General features: G+C 36.9%; 1 protein-coding gene across 1 annotated transcript in view; it reads right to left on the bottom strand.

Annotated features, from left to right (window-relative positions):
• Positions 1-9,777, bottom strand: part of EPC1 (enhancer of polycomb homolog 1) — a 95,152-nt gene extending 85,375 nt beyond the window's left edge. The window contains exon 1 of the mRNA XM_061126326.1: positions 9,493-9,777. Coding sequence (XP_060982309.1) covers positions 9,493-9,495 — 3 coding nt within the window. The 5' untranslated portion in view covers positions 9,496-9,777. The remainder of the gene's footprint in view (positions 1-9,492) is intronic.
• Positions 9,778-16,371: the final 6,594 nt, after the last annotated feature.

Below are 16,371 nucleotides of genomic sequence, written 5' to 3'. Positions count from 1 at the left end.
CTGCTTCCACTGCAGGGGACATGGGTTCAACCCCTATTTGGGGAACTAAGATCCCGCATGCACAGTGAAAACAAAAGAAATGTGTATTTAAAATGTTCTTGTGATGTCTTCAACAGAAATGTGTATGGAGAGGCTTCTAGTGAGCTATCTGGAAGTTAAAAAAAAAAAAACTGTTAAAAGAATTACCTTAGAAATTGTGACCACATAGACAAAAGCCATGAGAGAGATTGTGTCAATTAATTATCTGTTAATATCTGCAAGAGCTGATTGTCTTACAGGGCATAACATGAAGGACTATAGTAGTCTGCCAAATTCAAAGGTCTCTCAAGGACAGTTATATATATTCTAAAAGATTAAGAAATGCAGAATCCAAATACTTGTCAATTGATGTAGCCACTTGTGTGGGGACCAACAATTCTAACTTGACTGAAAAAAAGGTAAAGATATGACAATATCTCAGGAAAATAGGCTTTGAGAATACTTTTTTTTTTTGGATACAGTGAACATAAATAGGCTCATTATGTCACAGTGCCTCAGACAGGGATCTAATTGTGTTGTAATCAAAACCTGTGCTCATCAAGAAACTTCAGTAGACAAAAAAAATAAACTGAAGAAGGCAACACTCTAATTTTTTGGTAGGATATAACTTTTCTTAGTAGGTAAGAATCTTTTAACTTCAGAAAGAGTTAGAATAAGTACAGACATGTTTTTAAATCTATGTAATTGTTGTTTCACAACATTTGGAGTAAGAGGTCAGCTTAGTACACTTTCAAATAGAATTCCTACTAAGTTATATGCAGCACTGAAACATTAAAGACAACTTAAGAATCACCATATTTAAAAGTTAAATGTATGAGGGGCTCCCCTAGTGATCCAGCAGTTAAGAATCTGCCTTCCAATGCAGGGGAATTGGGTTCGATCCCCGGTTGGGGAACTAGGATCCCACATGCCACAAGCAGCTAAGCCCATGCGCTGCAAGGAAGACACAGTGTATCTAAAATTTTAAAAATAAATAAACTTAAAAGTTAAATTTATGAGATGGATAAGAAGACCTTCTTAACTTCTTGAAAATGCCTGCTAAAGTACCAGAGAAAGCAATCGGATGTAGTAAAGGTAAAATGTATATAAAAAGTTGGGAGGTTTTTAATTAAATAATGCCATAAATGAGACCAAGTTTTAAAATTTGCAAGATTTGTAAGGTAAATTTAAAAACATAAGGAAGAACTACCTTTGGGTATGTAACTTCAATACATTTCATATTATTTTTAAATAACGATTTCAGAATAGTCTTTCAATATACAAGACTTACTCTTGAGGGCATCAGGTAACCTCTAATTGAAGAGTGGCAGCTGGACTGCTTTTCTTCCAACTGAAGTTGGTATTCATTAGGCAGTCAGCACATGTGGACAGAACTGGTTTAACTGTCCAATTATTCTTTCAGTCTGAACCTTCCTCCCTTCCTAGATGACTGTAGCTTTTGAAAGACTGGGATCAGTAGTAGCAACACTATCTACTGGTAGCCCCAGTATCTGGTTTAGGGGCTTTGTTCCACAGAGTCACTCAGCAACCCGCAACTCCAGCAGCATGTTAGAACCCCACGGAGAGTTTTTAGAAAATATTATGCTCAGATTCCACTCAGGTCAGCTAGAACCTCTGAGGATAGGGCACAGGCATTTAATTTATAAGTTTTGGGGTGATTCTAAGTGCAGACAGAGTTAAGAAGCACTAGTCCACAGTGTGAGCTTACTGTGGTCTGAAGTTCCAACAGAACTTTCTGCGATTATGGACACTGCTACAGACTGAATGTTTATATCCCCCAGCCTCCAAATTAATACACTGAAATCCTAGCCCCAGATGTGATGGTATTTGGAGGTGGGGTTTTTCGGGGGTGATTAGGTCATGAGGGTGGAGCCCTCATGAAAGGGATTAGCACCTTTGTAAAAGAGATTCTAAAGAGCTCCCTTACTCCATCCACTGTGTGAGGACACAGCTACAAACCAGGAAGTGGACCTTCACTAGACACAGAATTTGCTGGTACCTTGATTTTGGTAAAGAATCCACCTACAATGCAGGAGACCTGTGTTTGATCCCTGGGTCAGGAAGATCCCCTGGAGAAGGGAATGGCTACACACTCCAGTATTTTTGCCTGGAGAATCCCGTGGACAGAGGAGCCTGGTGGGCTTTAGTCCATGGGGTTGCAAAGAGTCAGACAAAACTGAGCAACTAACACTTTTTACTTTCACTTGATCTTAGATGTCCTAGCTTCTAGAACTGTGAGAAATAAATTTCTGTTGTGTATAAGCCACCCAGTTTATGGTATTCTGTTACAGCAACCTGAACTAAGAAGCGTTCCACAAATTAGATGTCCAACATGGTAACCAACAGCCAGGTGCAGCTACTGAATGTTTCATTTTAATTAATTCAAATTTAAATCTACATAGCCACAAATGGCTAGTGACTGCCATCCTGGACAGCACAGTTCTGGCAGATTTAGACCATTTTAAATGATCTGAGTCTATTATTACCTAGGTGTTGAGTGATGGTTTATGAAATGGATGAAAACAGTCCAGACCTGCCTCTTCGAGTACTTCATCCCAGCTTCTTCATGGGGTCTCCAAGGGATGAAAGGATAACTCAGTGCTTACTCAGGCTTCTGAGAATGCTAAGAACATTGAATTCACTGATTTTTTTTTTTTTTTTTTTTACTGATTTATGTTGGAGGTTTGTTTCTTGGACTTTATACTTTAGTGAAAAATGAGCAAAAGCTTTCAGAACTAAATTTTTTAAGTCTCAAAGCAGTGAAGCAATTAAACTCTTGGCTCGTTGGCACTTGAGAGTGTTTTTCAGCTGGCGGTTGTGACCTCTGTCTTAGGAGGATGGAGAGTTTCCAGTGGATTGGGGCAGTAGCCTGAGTTTCAGAGCTAAATATAGGTCACTGGCATGATGGCCTCTCTTTCCCAGTCTCATCAAAACCGTGTCCTTTTAATGAACGTGGGGCTTTAGTGGGTGGCAGGATAAAATCTTGAGAAAACCCAGCAAAATGATGCAGATACAGAAGTCTTTTTCATATGTAACTTGCTACTGAGCACAACTCAGTTCTATTTTTACTTGCCTTTAAAAATAATTTGTAAATTATGGATTACTATTTTTTTTAAGTTAAAAATACACACAAATAGGAGTTACTGGAAAAATAATCTCAAATGTGATGCTCATGCTGAAACATTAAGATGATTCCTCCTTCAAGTCATTGCTCTACTCTTAAGGAGACTATCCTGACCACCTATTCAATCCTGCACATGTATTTACTCACATATTTGCCAATTATTAAATTATATCCTTTAAAGTTTGGCATATTTCAAAGCCAAAATATTTTCCATGGCAGGTACCCTCTGATTCTCTAGAGCAAAGTCTCAAAAGGTGATCCTTTGACCAGCAGCATCTGGAGGCTTCCACTTCTTAGGCCCCACCCCAGACCCACTGATCCAGGAACTCCAGGTGTGGGCCCAGCCACCTGTATGTTAGGTGGGGCACCCTCAAGTTTGAGGTCCACTGATCTAGGCTACATTGAATCCCCCAAAAATGTCCCAGAGGGGTAAACTTCCCTATATCCCAAAGATGGAAAAGGTGGAAATATTTTGTATATAAATGTACCTTGTAAGTTATGAAATAGAAGCCAATATTCTCTTTTGACCTAGTGTTATGAATCACGAATTTACTCACTTCAGCAAAGCTTTCCTGCATCTCTACTCTCTGATCTTTTTTTTTTCTTTTCCTGATAGAATTGCAACTTCTTTTCTTTTTTTTTAATTTTAGAAATGTAACTTCTAAAAGAATTTCTGAGCTGCTCCTAAAGAGATGAGACATGGTGCATGTATCTTCAGCAAATCTAACATACAAAAATTCAGATGTGTACAACCGATAAAGTAGGTAAGCACTGCTCATGTTAAGAAAAGATTATTAGATTTATAAAATTATTCACTAGAGGACTCATTTAAATAGGAATATCATACAGTTTACTTAAAATATGCCAATCTGGGGACTTTCCTGCTGGTCCACTGGCTGAAACTCTGTGCTCCCCATACAGGAGGTCCAGGTTGAATCCCTGGTCAGGGAGTTAAATCCTATATGCCACAACTAGGACCGGCACAACCAGGTAAATAAATAAATATTTACTATATGTCAATCTACAGAAGATAAATTTAGAAATATCCAATGTGACAGTTGGAAGTCCAGGTTCTGATTTCAGACCTCCCAGGTTCAAACTCCGGCTTTTTCATTTACTGTAACCTGGGCCAAACCTCTCTAAGCTTAGTTTGCTCATTTATAAAATGGGTATAATAATTATTCTATCTCCAAAGTTTGTTTGAGGATTTAAGGAGCTATTTAATACAGGTAGCATTTATCCTAAAGGCTAGAAAATAGAAAGCTCTCATTAAATGCTTATTTTTCTAAATTAGCAGCATCCGTGACCAGTCTGGTTTCTATGAAAACAGGTTTTATCATTGAAGAATGTTTTTACAAAGCAGTTAAAGTTTACACAAAGCAAATGGGAGCTAGCCACACTGAGCACTGGAAACTAGGCAGGTATTCACCTTTTTAAGAGCTCCTCCCTGGCTAAACCAATTAGGGTAACTTCAATCTCCCAGAGACACGGTTGAGGTATGAGCATTTCCTACAAACCTGGTCAAAGAACTGTAAGAAGCAGTTTGCTGTGGGCCTCTGGGAAAGAATTTTTTCCCTTCTAAGAAGATGCTTAAGAGAAACTCTGGAAATTGTAGTATCAGGATATGATGCCTGGAGATGCAGCAGCCATCTTGTGACTATGAGGAGAGACATTGCTGACATTATGGCAATGTAAAAGAATGGAAACTACCAAGGAACTTGATAATATTGTTGAGCTATTGAACCAAACTAGAAATGACTTGACTCTTCATTATTAATTTAGTTGAAATAATGTGTCCTCATTTTTTTTACATAGGATCCTATGTTAGTACAAAAGCAAACTATATGATATAATACATTTAGATAGTATTTTAATTGGCTGTATGATAAAATAATTTGCTGACTTCATTCTGGAGATCACCTTAAACCACACAAAGAGAGTTCTTAATGAATAGTTCCTTCCCTTCCAATTCATCTGTATATAACAGCAGTCTTACTTTCCTGGTTCCGTATCTGATGTGCTTCACTAATTAACCACTAACTACACGTTTAATTATATTACCTTCATAAATTAAAATACAAATGGTTATTATAAAAATGTTTGTCATGTAAATACCCTTAGAATTATTTCAAGACAATTAAAAAAAACACATTTTCATTCTAATGTAATCCTTTAACACTGAAATTGTATTTCCCTGCTTCATTTCACAATTGTTATAGACATTGACATTTATTTCATGAGAATGAGAGCAAAATGTACAAAATGAGGCTTTACACATTAAAAAAAAAAAGTTTTCATTAAATGGACCTCACAAGGACACACCCAAAATTCCTACTACCAAAATGATCCTCTCCTCTTTTCAAGCAAATAAGTTAATGTTTTATTTTTCACTTTGCAGTAGTAATTTGCATTAGCTAACCATCTACATTAGGGCTATATCTAAAATCTGAGGGCTATTTTCCCTTCAATGTGTCCCAAATAATGGTCCTTCAATAGAAGAACAGAAGGACACTTGTTAAACCCTATGTAGATTTATTAAAAAAAAAAAAAGCTTTACCCCAGAAATATTATTTCACCCTTATTCTCAGATGGGGACCTCCCACATCTAAGGTCTTAGATTTAAGAATTCTTAAAATGTTGAACCATATTGGACTGTAAACTCCCTGAGGGCAGGAATCCTTGCCTCTTTGTCTTAATACTGTATCCCAGCATTTTAGCACAGTAGCATTTAACAGGAAGAAAATATAGAACAAACCCCTAAATAGAAATAAATGTTGAATAAATCAAGTATAAAGGCCACTCCTTTCATCTTTTTCTTAAAATCATTTATCTTTGTTTTCCTTCCCTTTAGAGTTTCCATTTGAGAATCTTTTCAGAAAGATAAAAAACAAAGTCATAACACAAACACCCATTTGATCTCTTGTCTTTCCCTGTCTTTTCCTTTGCAAAACATGTAATGATATGTCTGAGAAAAAGAAGAGGTAAGTACACACAAAAAGAGGGTGGAATTAGAAATATAAACAATTTCAAGTCTGTCTTCCACTTGGTTTTCAGAGAGCAAAATTTTTAGCTAATTTTCATTCTTCTAAAAAAGTTTATTCCATGTTATATTAGATTGGTTCTGGCTAATGTTTTCAGCATTTTATGATGTCATCTTTATATCACTGTTAATGCTTCTTCCCTTTGTTACTGCATTTTTCCTAACAGGTTTGCTGACCTGAAAATTTTCCCAATCTTTAGCAATACTAATGAATACAAATGAATAAATTAGGAAATTATGTGGGTTCACTACAATAAGTCTTAATAAAATTTTCAGTTTATTTCCATTATTGACCAAACTCATAATTTCAAGTCCATATTTAGGAGGTTTATTGTTTAGAATTTGATTTACAGATCTTCTGTTTCTTTGGCATCATTTATTTCTTCTTTCTGCAAACTGGTTTTTGGCCATTTCACTACTCATTGACCCCTCCCCTCCATCAGAGGGATGAAACAGGGTGAGAAAAAATGATAATGATATTTTAACATAGTCAATTTTGCTACTTACTACTGTCTCTGATAAAAAGGTGTGCCAGAAAAAAATAAGTGTGTAATTGTTGACTGAAATGACATTTCAAGATTAAAAAAATTCTTTATTGTTCATGATCTAGCAACTGTTACTATGAAAAACTGAGTTAGTTCCCTACATACTACATTTAATAAATAAGATTTTTCAGGATAAAACATAGTTTATTACAATCGTTCTAATCATAGTCTCACTAAATTCATAAACTAAATGCCTACAAAATGTCAATAAAAAAAGGTCTGAAGAATCAAGAGTGAACATGAAGCACAAGGTGGATGTAAAAATGGAGAATAATATAAAACAATGAATTGTTTTTGCCTCACAGATTTAAATCTCCTTATTTAGTGATGTAAGAGTCATAGATAGAAGAATATCTTTAACATAAATATCTATGGAAGATTTTAAAAAGTGAAGATGCAACTATAATGGTTACTCATAATCAATGATGTAATAGTCGATGATATAGGAGAACAAAGAACATTGCATAGCTACATATGGACTTCACAGAATCAGTTTGTTTTTGAAAGGGGGGCTTCATTAGATAAATATTTTTAGTTTTCACAAATTCAATGAACAAAGTCACCAGCTGAATAACAGAATATTTTAGCAATAAACATAGTGGGAAGTATATTTTATTCAGTAGATTAACTTCAGAGAACTAAACTCTCCAGCACAATCAGAGGGTTAGAGAATATACTTACACCTGCAGTATTTCACTCTATAAATAATCTATAATGTCAAAACCAATCTTGATGGGAAGATTGAAATTTTATGATGAGATAAAATGTTACAGTGAACATTTTCAAATTTTTATAGCAGAGTAGAAACAAAATATAGGCATAATTTATAATTATTTTTTAAGTTCAAGGAAAGGATCTAACACTGATAAGTAAATATGAGACACAAAAATCAGAAATTCTATTCCTAGTCATTTTCACACATTCTTTTACTTGAAAATTTTAATGATTAGTGAAATGAGCACTTACATATTTCAAAGTGAAGAAAAAGATACTTTATAACTCTAAAAATGTTTACTCTCTAAAGAAATCATCTATTCAATCATATGAAAAGGTGGTCTAGGATACTATCTCAGTTGTTTTTGTTTTACTTAGCAAAATAATTTGTTTTACGGTACAATTGCTTTTTTTTTTACCCCCATATTCTTTTTCAACTAAGGACATACTTACTATCTTCATAAATATCTAAAATTTTCACAGAGACCAGTAAAAACTATGTCATATCGTAATACACATTTTTGTTCTTAGGAGGCTTTGGGCCTAAAATCCTATATTCTCTAATCATATAACTCTCAACAAGAACAAAGATGGAAAAGATTTACCCTGCACTTAGATATATGAATACCAATATTTTTAAAGTTAAAAGCAGTTGTATCCATATTCTTAAAAAATTATCTCAATCTAAAATATTTGCTCAAGGATATACATAAATTCAACTGAAGTATCACTTCAAAATAAAACAAACAACAATGTAAGCATTATTATATGTCAAACTCCTAGAAAATCCCCAGAAGAAACTTAGAATAGTTATCTAAGAAATCCCTAGGTTCAAAATGAAATTCAACTTTTACAACATTCAGTGAACTAAAACTCAAAACATTTTGTTAAATTGAAGACATTGGATGGATGATATTGTAATAGAAGAAAAATACAAAATGTTACTGAGGAAAGATAGGGTAAACTGACAGCTTATTATTGAAAAAAATTTTGATCTAGAGATGATCAGATCAGATCAGATAAAACAGAACTGCAAACTGCATGCTTGGCCTGCTGCTCCCTGGACGGGTTATGACGACGTGTCTCTTCTCACCCATAGTTCACAGTTCACAGAAAACATTAAAACAATACAACTGAATAATTTTCTTCGACCAAATCAAACTTTCTTTAAGGAAATAAAGAGAGGAGATAATAGATCAAATGTTGCCCCACCTCTTTTTTTTTTTTCCTCCTTTTTTCTTTTAGTGAAACTGACATAAATTGTTGAGGAGAGCTACAGCGCCACCAACACAGATCAATGCAAAACAAAAAAGATCTCCCACCGTGTGCAAATAGAAAAAAAAAAAAATTAGAAAAATGCCAAAAATTACAAAATGTCTCCCAAATGTACCTTTTTGGAGAAAACAAGCTAGATCTGCAAAGATTATCTAATGAGGAGCCTCAGAGAACTACTAACATGGAATACAAGTTTTGATCTGATCAGCAAATAAAAGATCCACTATTTAGTAACAGCCATAACTTAATATAAACCCGGTTATGTCAATCTCCACCTTCATTATACCAAGGGCAGCTTTTCTGTAGTTTGTATCTAAGCAATCCATCAAGAAAACTACAATAGGCCCATTTCACACCAAACCAAACTACATCTATAGTTTGCCTGCTGATCATTTAGTCCTGGACAAATTAGGTAATACATAATTTTTATAAAGAGGATATGCACATATTTGGCATTACCAACATTGCTGGCACAAAACAAGTCCATCTTGAGATAGCTGAGTTCCCTTTAGCTCACAGTAATTAAAGTATAATTTACATTATAAATATTTTGCTTTAATCATGAGGTTAAAAAAATTTTTTTTTTCTTTTGGTAAAAATTAACCAGATAAGATTAGGTGGAAATGTGCAGAGATCAAAGCTAAAGGAAAACACCAAGACTGGTTTTGTGAGAAGAAACACAATGAAAATCCTTTTTTAGCTGGCGGCTCAGTCAAAGATGTAATGGCATAAATGTTGTAAAATGACAAACTTACCATTAGTGGAGGCAAAGAAGAAGCCAGTTCTGGAAAAAGAATTGTAACAATATAGGCTGGATACTTGTGTCCCTAGAAACAACAGCCTCCAGTCAGCGTATGGATCTTCCAACATCTTTAAAATATCTGGTAAAGAAAAAGTCAGACTTTCTTCCATGATCGGTGGCTGCATGGGGTGACTTCCCCAGGATCTGTGGGCGTTTGGGAAAAAAATCGGAGAAATATCCACGAAGATTAAAAGCAGAGCAGGCAGCGGCAGCCAGAAGACTCTGGGGTTAACAACTTTGCGATGGCAAGCAGGCGGGCTCTGATTGGCTGGGCGGCCAGCGTCCCTACAGTCTGCACTATCCCCCGCTCCCCCCGCCTCCTGCAGCTCGGAAAAAAATGCAGTGTGAGTGCCATTTTACACTGGGCTTTTAAAAACACAGCCACCCAAACGACAAAGTCTGAAGCTCGCTACCAAGTGACATTGCAAAACAATAGCGCCCACGACTGCCCGCGAGCTCGGGAAAATGCCCCCTTTGATATCTCCAGCCACACTCTTTATTTCTTGCAATGTGTTTTTTGTTTGTTTGTTTGTTTTTTGTTTTTAAGGACGAGCACGCTTTTCTTAAGCAGCTTGTCATTCACCAACGTCGTGGTCTCCTTTGGATACCAGTGTGGCCAGTGAAAAATGATCCCCACCAAAACATTTTTTAAAATTGAACATCCCAAAGGTATCTAAAGAAGCCTTGCACCGAATTCACGTCGTCTACAGGTCAGGGAGCTTTCACTCCTTGGGAAAAAAAAAAAAAAATAGAATGGGTTAGCACTACTACTTCCTTTTGTGCAGAAAATGCAAATGAAATAATGATTTTAGCGGCTACGTTACAAACAATAGGCATGCGTACTTTTTTTCTCCTTCTTAAAAAATTGTTTCAGAAACCTTTGCTGACTGATAGAATCCTACCAGCCTGCCTTACAAACAAAATGGCTGTGGTACTGAGTTTTTTTGGATCCTCCCACTGTGGCTCCTCCAGGCCTCCAGGAAGTGGTAAAAATCCAAAATAAATACAGTACTAAAAGTACATTGTCCAGGCTGAACTCGGATGAAGCCTTGGATGGGGGGGATGTCTTTAAAATGTGCTGCTTTTTATTAGTTTTTTTAAAAAATTGTTTTGAAAAGAACATCAATCACTAGAGATTTACTTGACTGTAATTTGAACTTCCTGTTTTACATATTTATAAGGTCTTTCACCTATCTTGGCAGGCTTTCAAATTAAGTGGGCTGGGAAATTTGATGCTGTGTCTAGCTGTGAGCTGAGTCAGGTATTTGGTGGTTGCAACTGGGCTTTTAAATAAAAACGAAGTCGAAAACTTAAAAAAAAAGGGTGAACGTTAAATGAACGCTACAGTATGATTGATTGCAAATGTAAAGCCACAAATGTCAGCAAATATGGAAATATGTCAAATACCGCATACATGTGTTAATTGAACACATTCAGTATAAAATTCTTTGCCAGGGAAATTTCTGGTGAGCCAAGGGTAGCACAGGGTTTAAAGAAATCGAGTGAAGAAAGCAGTGAGCAAGTGCCTCTATTCTACACACCCTCCCCACGAGCCGCCCTCCGCCCCACCCCCGCCTCTCCCCGCGGTCTGGGATTTCTTCGCGTTTGGCGTTTTAGAGGTGACATTCTTGGAAAAGAGCTATAGCTAGGGTGGCCATATAATTTATTGGTTAAATCGGGATGTCTTTTTAGAGTGAATGTTTTATTTTGTAATCTCATCAGTAGTCATCTGATGAGAGCACATTTCAATGACATATGATTTATAATTAGGAAAACATCCTTAAGAAGTCATCTAATGAAGAGAGTAGGGTAAAATTCTTGATACATTTTTGAGCAGTTTTCCTTTCAACAGAAAAAAATTGCTAGGGGTCACTTTCACTATCTACTATTTTATCTTATCACCTCCCCAGCCCCGAGTTTTTCTCTCCCAACCCTTACCCCATCATTATATATACACGAAGATTCATATATGTATACATCCATATAGTTATACATCCACATATGCATATATGGATGGGCATATACATATATACTTTTATTATCTATAGATGGGAATATTCTGTGCATTTTCCATAACATGCATAGTCTAAGTTATATACTTACCTACCACAGAATTTCTTCAGAATTTTTGACAGAATTTCTTCAGAATTTTTGAGACCATATTCATGATATACATGAGTTGAACATCTTTTGTTTTGGTAAAGGTAAAATGTAGAGTGAGATGTTTTGGGAAAATTATCACCGAAAGACTTTGGGTAAATAATTCTCACACTGTTTATTCAAATAGCTCTTGAGATCTTAGGGTGCTCCTTGCTACATACACATTGCTACATACACATGATGCTCCTTGCTACGTACATATTAATGGACAAACAGGAAGTTACTCTCCTTCATGAAGCTCACAGTCTTGTGGGAAGACAGAGAAACAAGCAATATAAAAATAAATTTTTTATAATTTTCAAATATGATTTTTTTATAATTTAAAAACCTATAATTGCAAATTATAATTGCCACCAAGAAATAAAGTGCAGTCTTCCAGAATAACAGGGAGGGAAAGACGTAGAGAAGGGGCTAAGGAAAGTTATTTCTAAGCACATAGCATTGGTGCTAGACTTGAAGGATGAGAAGGGGCCAAAGTCGAAAAATATGAGAGAAATAGCAGACCAGGAAGTGGTTGTAGCAAGTGCAAAGGCCCTGAGGCAGAATGGGACTTGGAGTATTCTAGGAAGTAAAATGAGGCCGATACCCCTGCAGCATATTGAGAGAAAGGGAAAATGACCTCAAAAGCCAGAAACGTAGTAACATGCTACCGAAGTTTGAAAGTTACGGAAGGAGTGAATTTTATTCAGAGACTAAAATGCTGGAATTTGAGTTTGGAGGTTTCAGTGATGGTAAAATTCAGAGAACTCGTGGTGAAGTGGAGAAAAAAACTCCATGCTACTAATAATTTTGAACTTACATAGCTGCAAAAACAAATGAACAAGCAACAACAAAACAGAGAATTCCCTGGTGGTTCAGTGGTTAGGACTCCACACTTCCACTGCAGGGGACCTGGGTTCGATCCCTGGTTGGGGAACTAAGATTCCTCAAGACATATGGCATGGCCAAAAAAAAAAAAAAAAAAAATCCCCCCAAACCATAGCTGCATCACAGTGTTTCGGTATTGTACTTTAAAAAAGTATATTTCATCTCCATTGGGACAGCACTGATTATGGCTCATGGCATACATAAATATGAGTGAGAAACAAATATCTAAGACCATACACATTACTAATAAAATCAAAAGGAAGAATTCAGGCAACTGTTTGTTTTAGTTTTGTGCTTCTCTTCAGTAGTGTCGATTCTGGTATTTTTTTATTCAAAGAACTTCACATCATATCGGTTGAACAAAGCTCAATTAACACTTTTTTTTTTTAAACAAATGAGGCAAAGCATTATTAAAGCTAGAATTTAAATCATATACCTGGACTAAAAATAGTGTTTTTTTTTTTTAATTTACTGATTGTTAGCAAACCAAATCCTATGTACACATGAGCAGAAATAGTACATTCAATTTCTTAGATTCTAAGACTTAGAAATTGCAGAAGCAAGTCAAATCAATGATACGTAATCCTTTAAATGAGCTTCCATAGTTTGGGAAACTCTATAAACAAATCAAATTGTGAACCAATTAGGTAATGCAAATTTTAAGATCTTTACCACTCAGAACTGTGTGGGGAAGAAAAATATGTTTTGGAATTCAGATTTTTTACAATAATTTAAAAATAATAATATGATGCATTATCATAATCATCCCATAATCAAATATAATAATACATTGTACTGAACTACATGATCAGTTATACGAAATGGAGTAAAGACAGACCGTAAGTATCCCCATATCATTTTGGGTCAGCTTTTGTCACCAAACTGACTGCAACTTTTGAGGAAGCCTTCAGTTTTCAAAGATTTAGAGAATTCATAATTGCGAATGAGGGATTGTGCCACCATGGACTTTAATCCCATTCCAGTTCTTTCATTTTTAAAATCTATTTATTTGTTTAACTCGGGGCTCTCGCAGGGTAAGTGTGGAGTCGTAACTGCTGGATTACAAGGGAATTCCCTTTTCTGTTTTGTTGTTGTTTGTTTTTCCAGCTATGTAAATCCAAAATTAGTGTGGAGTTTTTTCTCCACTTCACCACAGCTTCTCCGGATCTTACCATCACTGAAAAATCCAGGCTCTCAACTCTCCTCGTTACAGTGCATGGGGACTACTCTCTAGCTGCGGTGCTCGGGCTTCTCATTGCGGTGGCTTCTCTTGTTGCAGACCATGGACTCTGGAGGGCAGTCTTCAGTACTTGTGGTGCATGGGCTTAGTTGAGTAATATTCCTGGACCAGGGATTGAACTTGTGTCCCCTGCATTGGCAGGCGAATTCTTAGTCACTGGACCACCAGGGAAGTCCTCCAGTTGTTTCTTAAAAATATATTCTTAGCTTAAAACAAAGCTTATAACAGTTACAAAACAGTAAAGTCCTACTGCATTGCACAGGAGAACTATATTCAATAAAAATAAAGGAATAAACAAAGTTACAATTTGGAAATGGGCAGATTTCCATGTGTGGGCCCTAATAAATGAATATACATAGTACTAACAAATTTTTTTAGTTATTTGTGTGGTCTTGGACAAACCCTTTAAATTTTACCCTTACGATTTTCCCCATATATTTCTTCTTAAGAATAGTGAAGTTTACCGTTAATTACATTTTTTTTTTTTTTTGGCAAAATATTTTCAAGCACCACCTCACCAGATTTTTTTCTTTCCCAAATGCTTGACTATTTGGCAGAAACGGTAAGAGTGTTTACTTCAGATCTCTTTACCCGTTGTGAGATGTCTTTAGATCACTTTCATCTGCTGTAACCCAAGTGGCATTTTCAAGAAGGGTCATTCCCAGGAGCAGTTTGTGACCTTCAGTGTGGCTGAGACTGCTTGCCGACTAACCAATATCCATCTTTCCTTTCTTTAGTCCACTTTTAAAAAAAGGCACAACTTGAGAGTTGTGAGTTAAATTTTCTTTGGGACAAAATGAGGACTGCAGCCTGGGAGACAGCACCTAAGATAGCTCTGAGAAACTCTTCCAAAGAGGCAGGAGGGAGAAAGTCATTATAAATGTGATTTTGGTGAAGGGTGAATACTAACAATCAAGCACATATTTGCAGAAGGTTTCTGCTAGTATCATGAAGTTTTCTGCTAGTCATGAGGAATAGACATCACCATGAAGGATTTTTAGTGGTTTTCTAGATATGAGGAGATATAGGAATTGGGCTCATAAAATCAGCTCCTGAAAATATCTAACTATCTGAAGACCTGTCCTGCCAGTTCCTCTCCTCCCCTCTCTTCCTTCCCCCCACCACCTCCCCAAGCACAGAGTGCCTCACTCCTTATCTTTACCCTGAACTCCTTTCAGGAGGTGTTGAAGGTCAGCAGCTACAGCTGCCCGTGATTTAATCCTTGTAGAGGTAGAAGGCAAGTGCCCATGGCAAGTGGCAATTTGTAGTTGGCACTTCCTAATAAAATTGGATTTTATATTGGGTTTGTCCCCTAGATGATCTAAGTATCCCACAGACGTTTAAACAACGAGGTTTAATCAGAGGTCCTCTGGTCGAAGAAGCTTGTGAAGGGGGCTGACTCAGCGGGAGGTGCCTTTTGCTCCTCACCTTCGCCCTCTTTTGCTGGGAGTGTGGTCACCACACCTGGGTGGAGTCAGGAGCTCTGTTTTGACAACAGGGAGGAGAGCTCAAGGCCAGGAGTAGCTGAACAGAAAGAAGAAAGCTAGGCTCTGTGGAGCCTCCCTACCATGTGGATCCTTTTTTACATGAGAGAGAAAAAATTAGAAAACCACTAAGTTGTTTTAAAGCACTGTTTTGTGGGGTCTCTTCCTCATAACTAAATGCAGTTCCTAGTACAAGAGTAATCTTCATTTTCTCTGTTAAATTCAGCTATTTTTCTTTTTTCATTCCTGGCCTTCCAGCATGTGGGATCTTATTTCCCCAATCAGGCTTGATACCCATGCCCACTGCAGAGGAAGCATGGCGTTTTAACTACTGAACCACCAGAGAAGTCTCTAAATTCACTTTTTTAAAAAATGGTATTTACTTATTTATTTTTGGCTATCCTGGGTCCTGCCAACAAAGGTCCATCTAGTCAAAGCTATGGTTTTTCCAGTAGTCATGTATGGATGTGAGAGTTGGACTCTAAAGAAAGCTGAGTGCCAAAGAACTGATACTTTTGAACTGTGGTGTTGGAGAAGACTCTTGAGAGTCCCTTGTACTGCAAGGAGCTCCAACCAGTCCATCCTAAAGGGAATCAGTCCTGAATATTCATTGGAAGGACTGATGTTGAAGCTGAAACTCCAATCCTTTGGCCACCTGATGTGAAGAACTGACTCACTGAAAAAGACCCTGATGCTGGGAAAGATTGAAGGTGGGTTGAGAAGGGGACAACAGAGGATGAGATGGTTGAATGGCATCACTGACTCGATGGATATGAGTCTGAGTAAACTCCAGGAGTTGGTGATGGACGGGGAGGCCTGGTGTGCTGCAGTCCATGGGGTCGCAGAGTCAGACACGACTGAGCGACTGAACTGAACTGAACTGTCCTGGGTCTTTGTTGCTGTTCACAAGTTTTTTCTAGGTATGGCGAGCAAGTGCTGTACTTCATTGTGGTGCTCGAGTTTCTCATTGCAGAGACTTCTCATTGCAGTGACTTCTCATTGTAGAGACTTCTCATTGTAGTGACTTCTCAGGGTGCGGGGCTGGGTACCGGGTGTGGAGCTCCAGTAGTTGTGGCTCCCA

The sequence above is a fragment of the Dama dama genome, chromosome 23, assembly GCF_033118175.1.
Source record: "Dama dama isolate Ldn47 chromosome 23, ASM3311817v1, whole genome shotgun sequence".
NCBI classification, from domain to species: Eukaryota; Metazoa; Chordata; class Mammalia; order Artiodactyla; family Cervidae; genus Dama; species Dama dama.
Note: the sequence above shows the minus strand (reverse complement) of the source record. Positions and strands in the feature narration are given on the sequence as shown.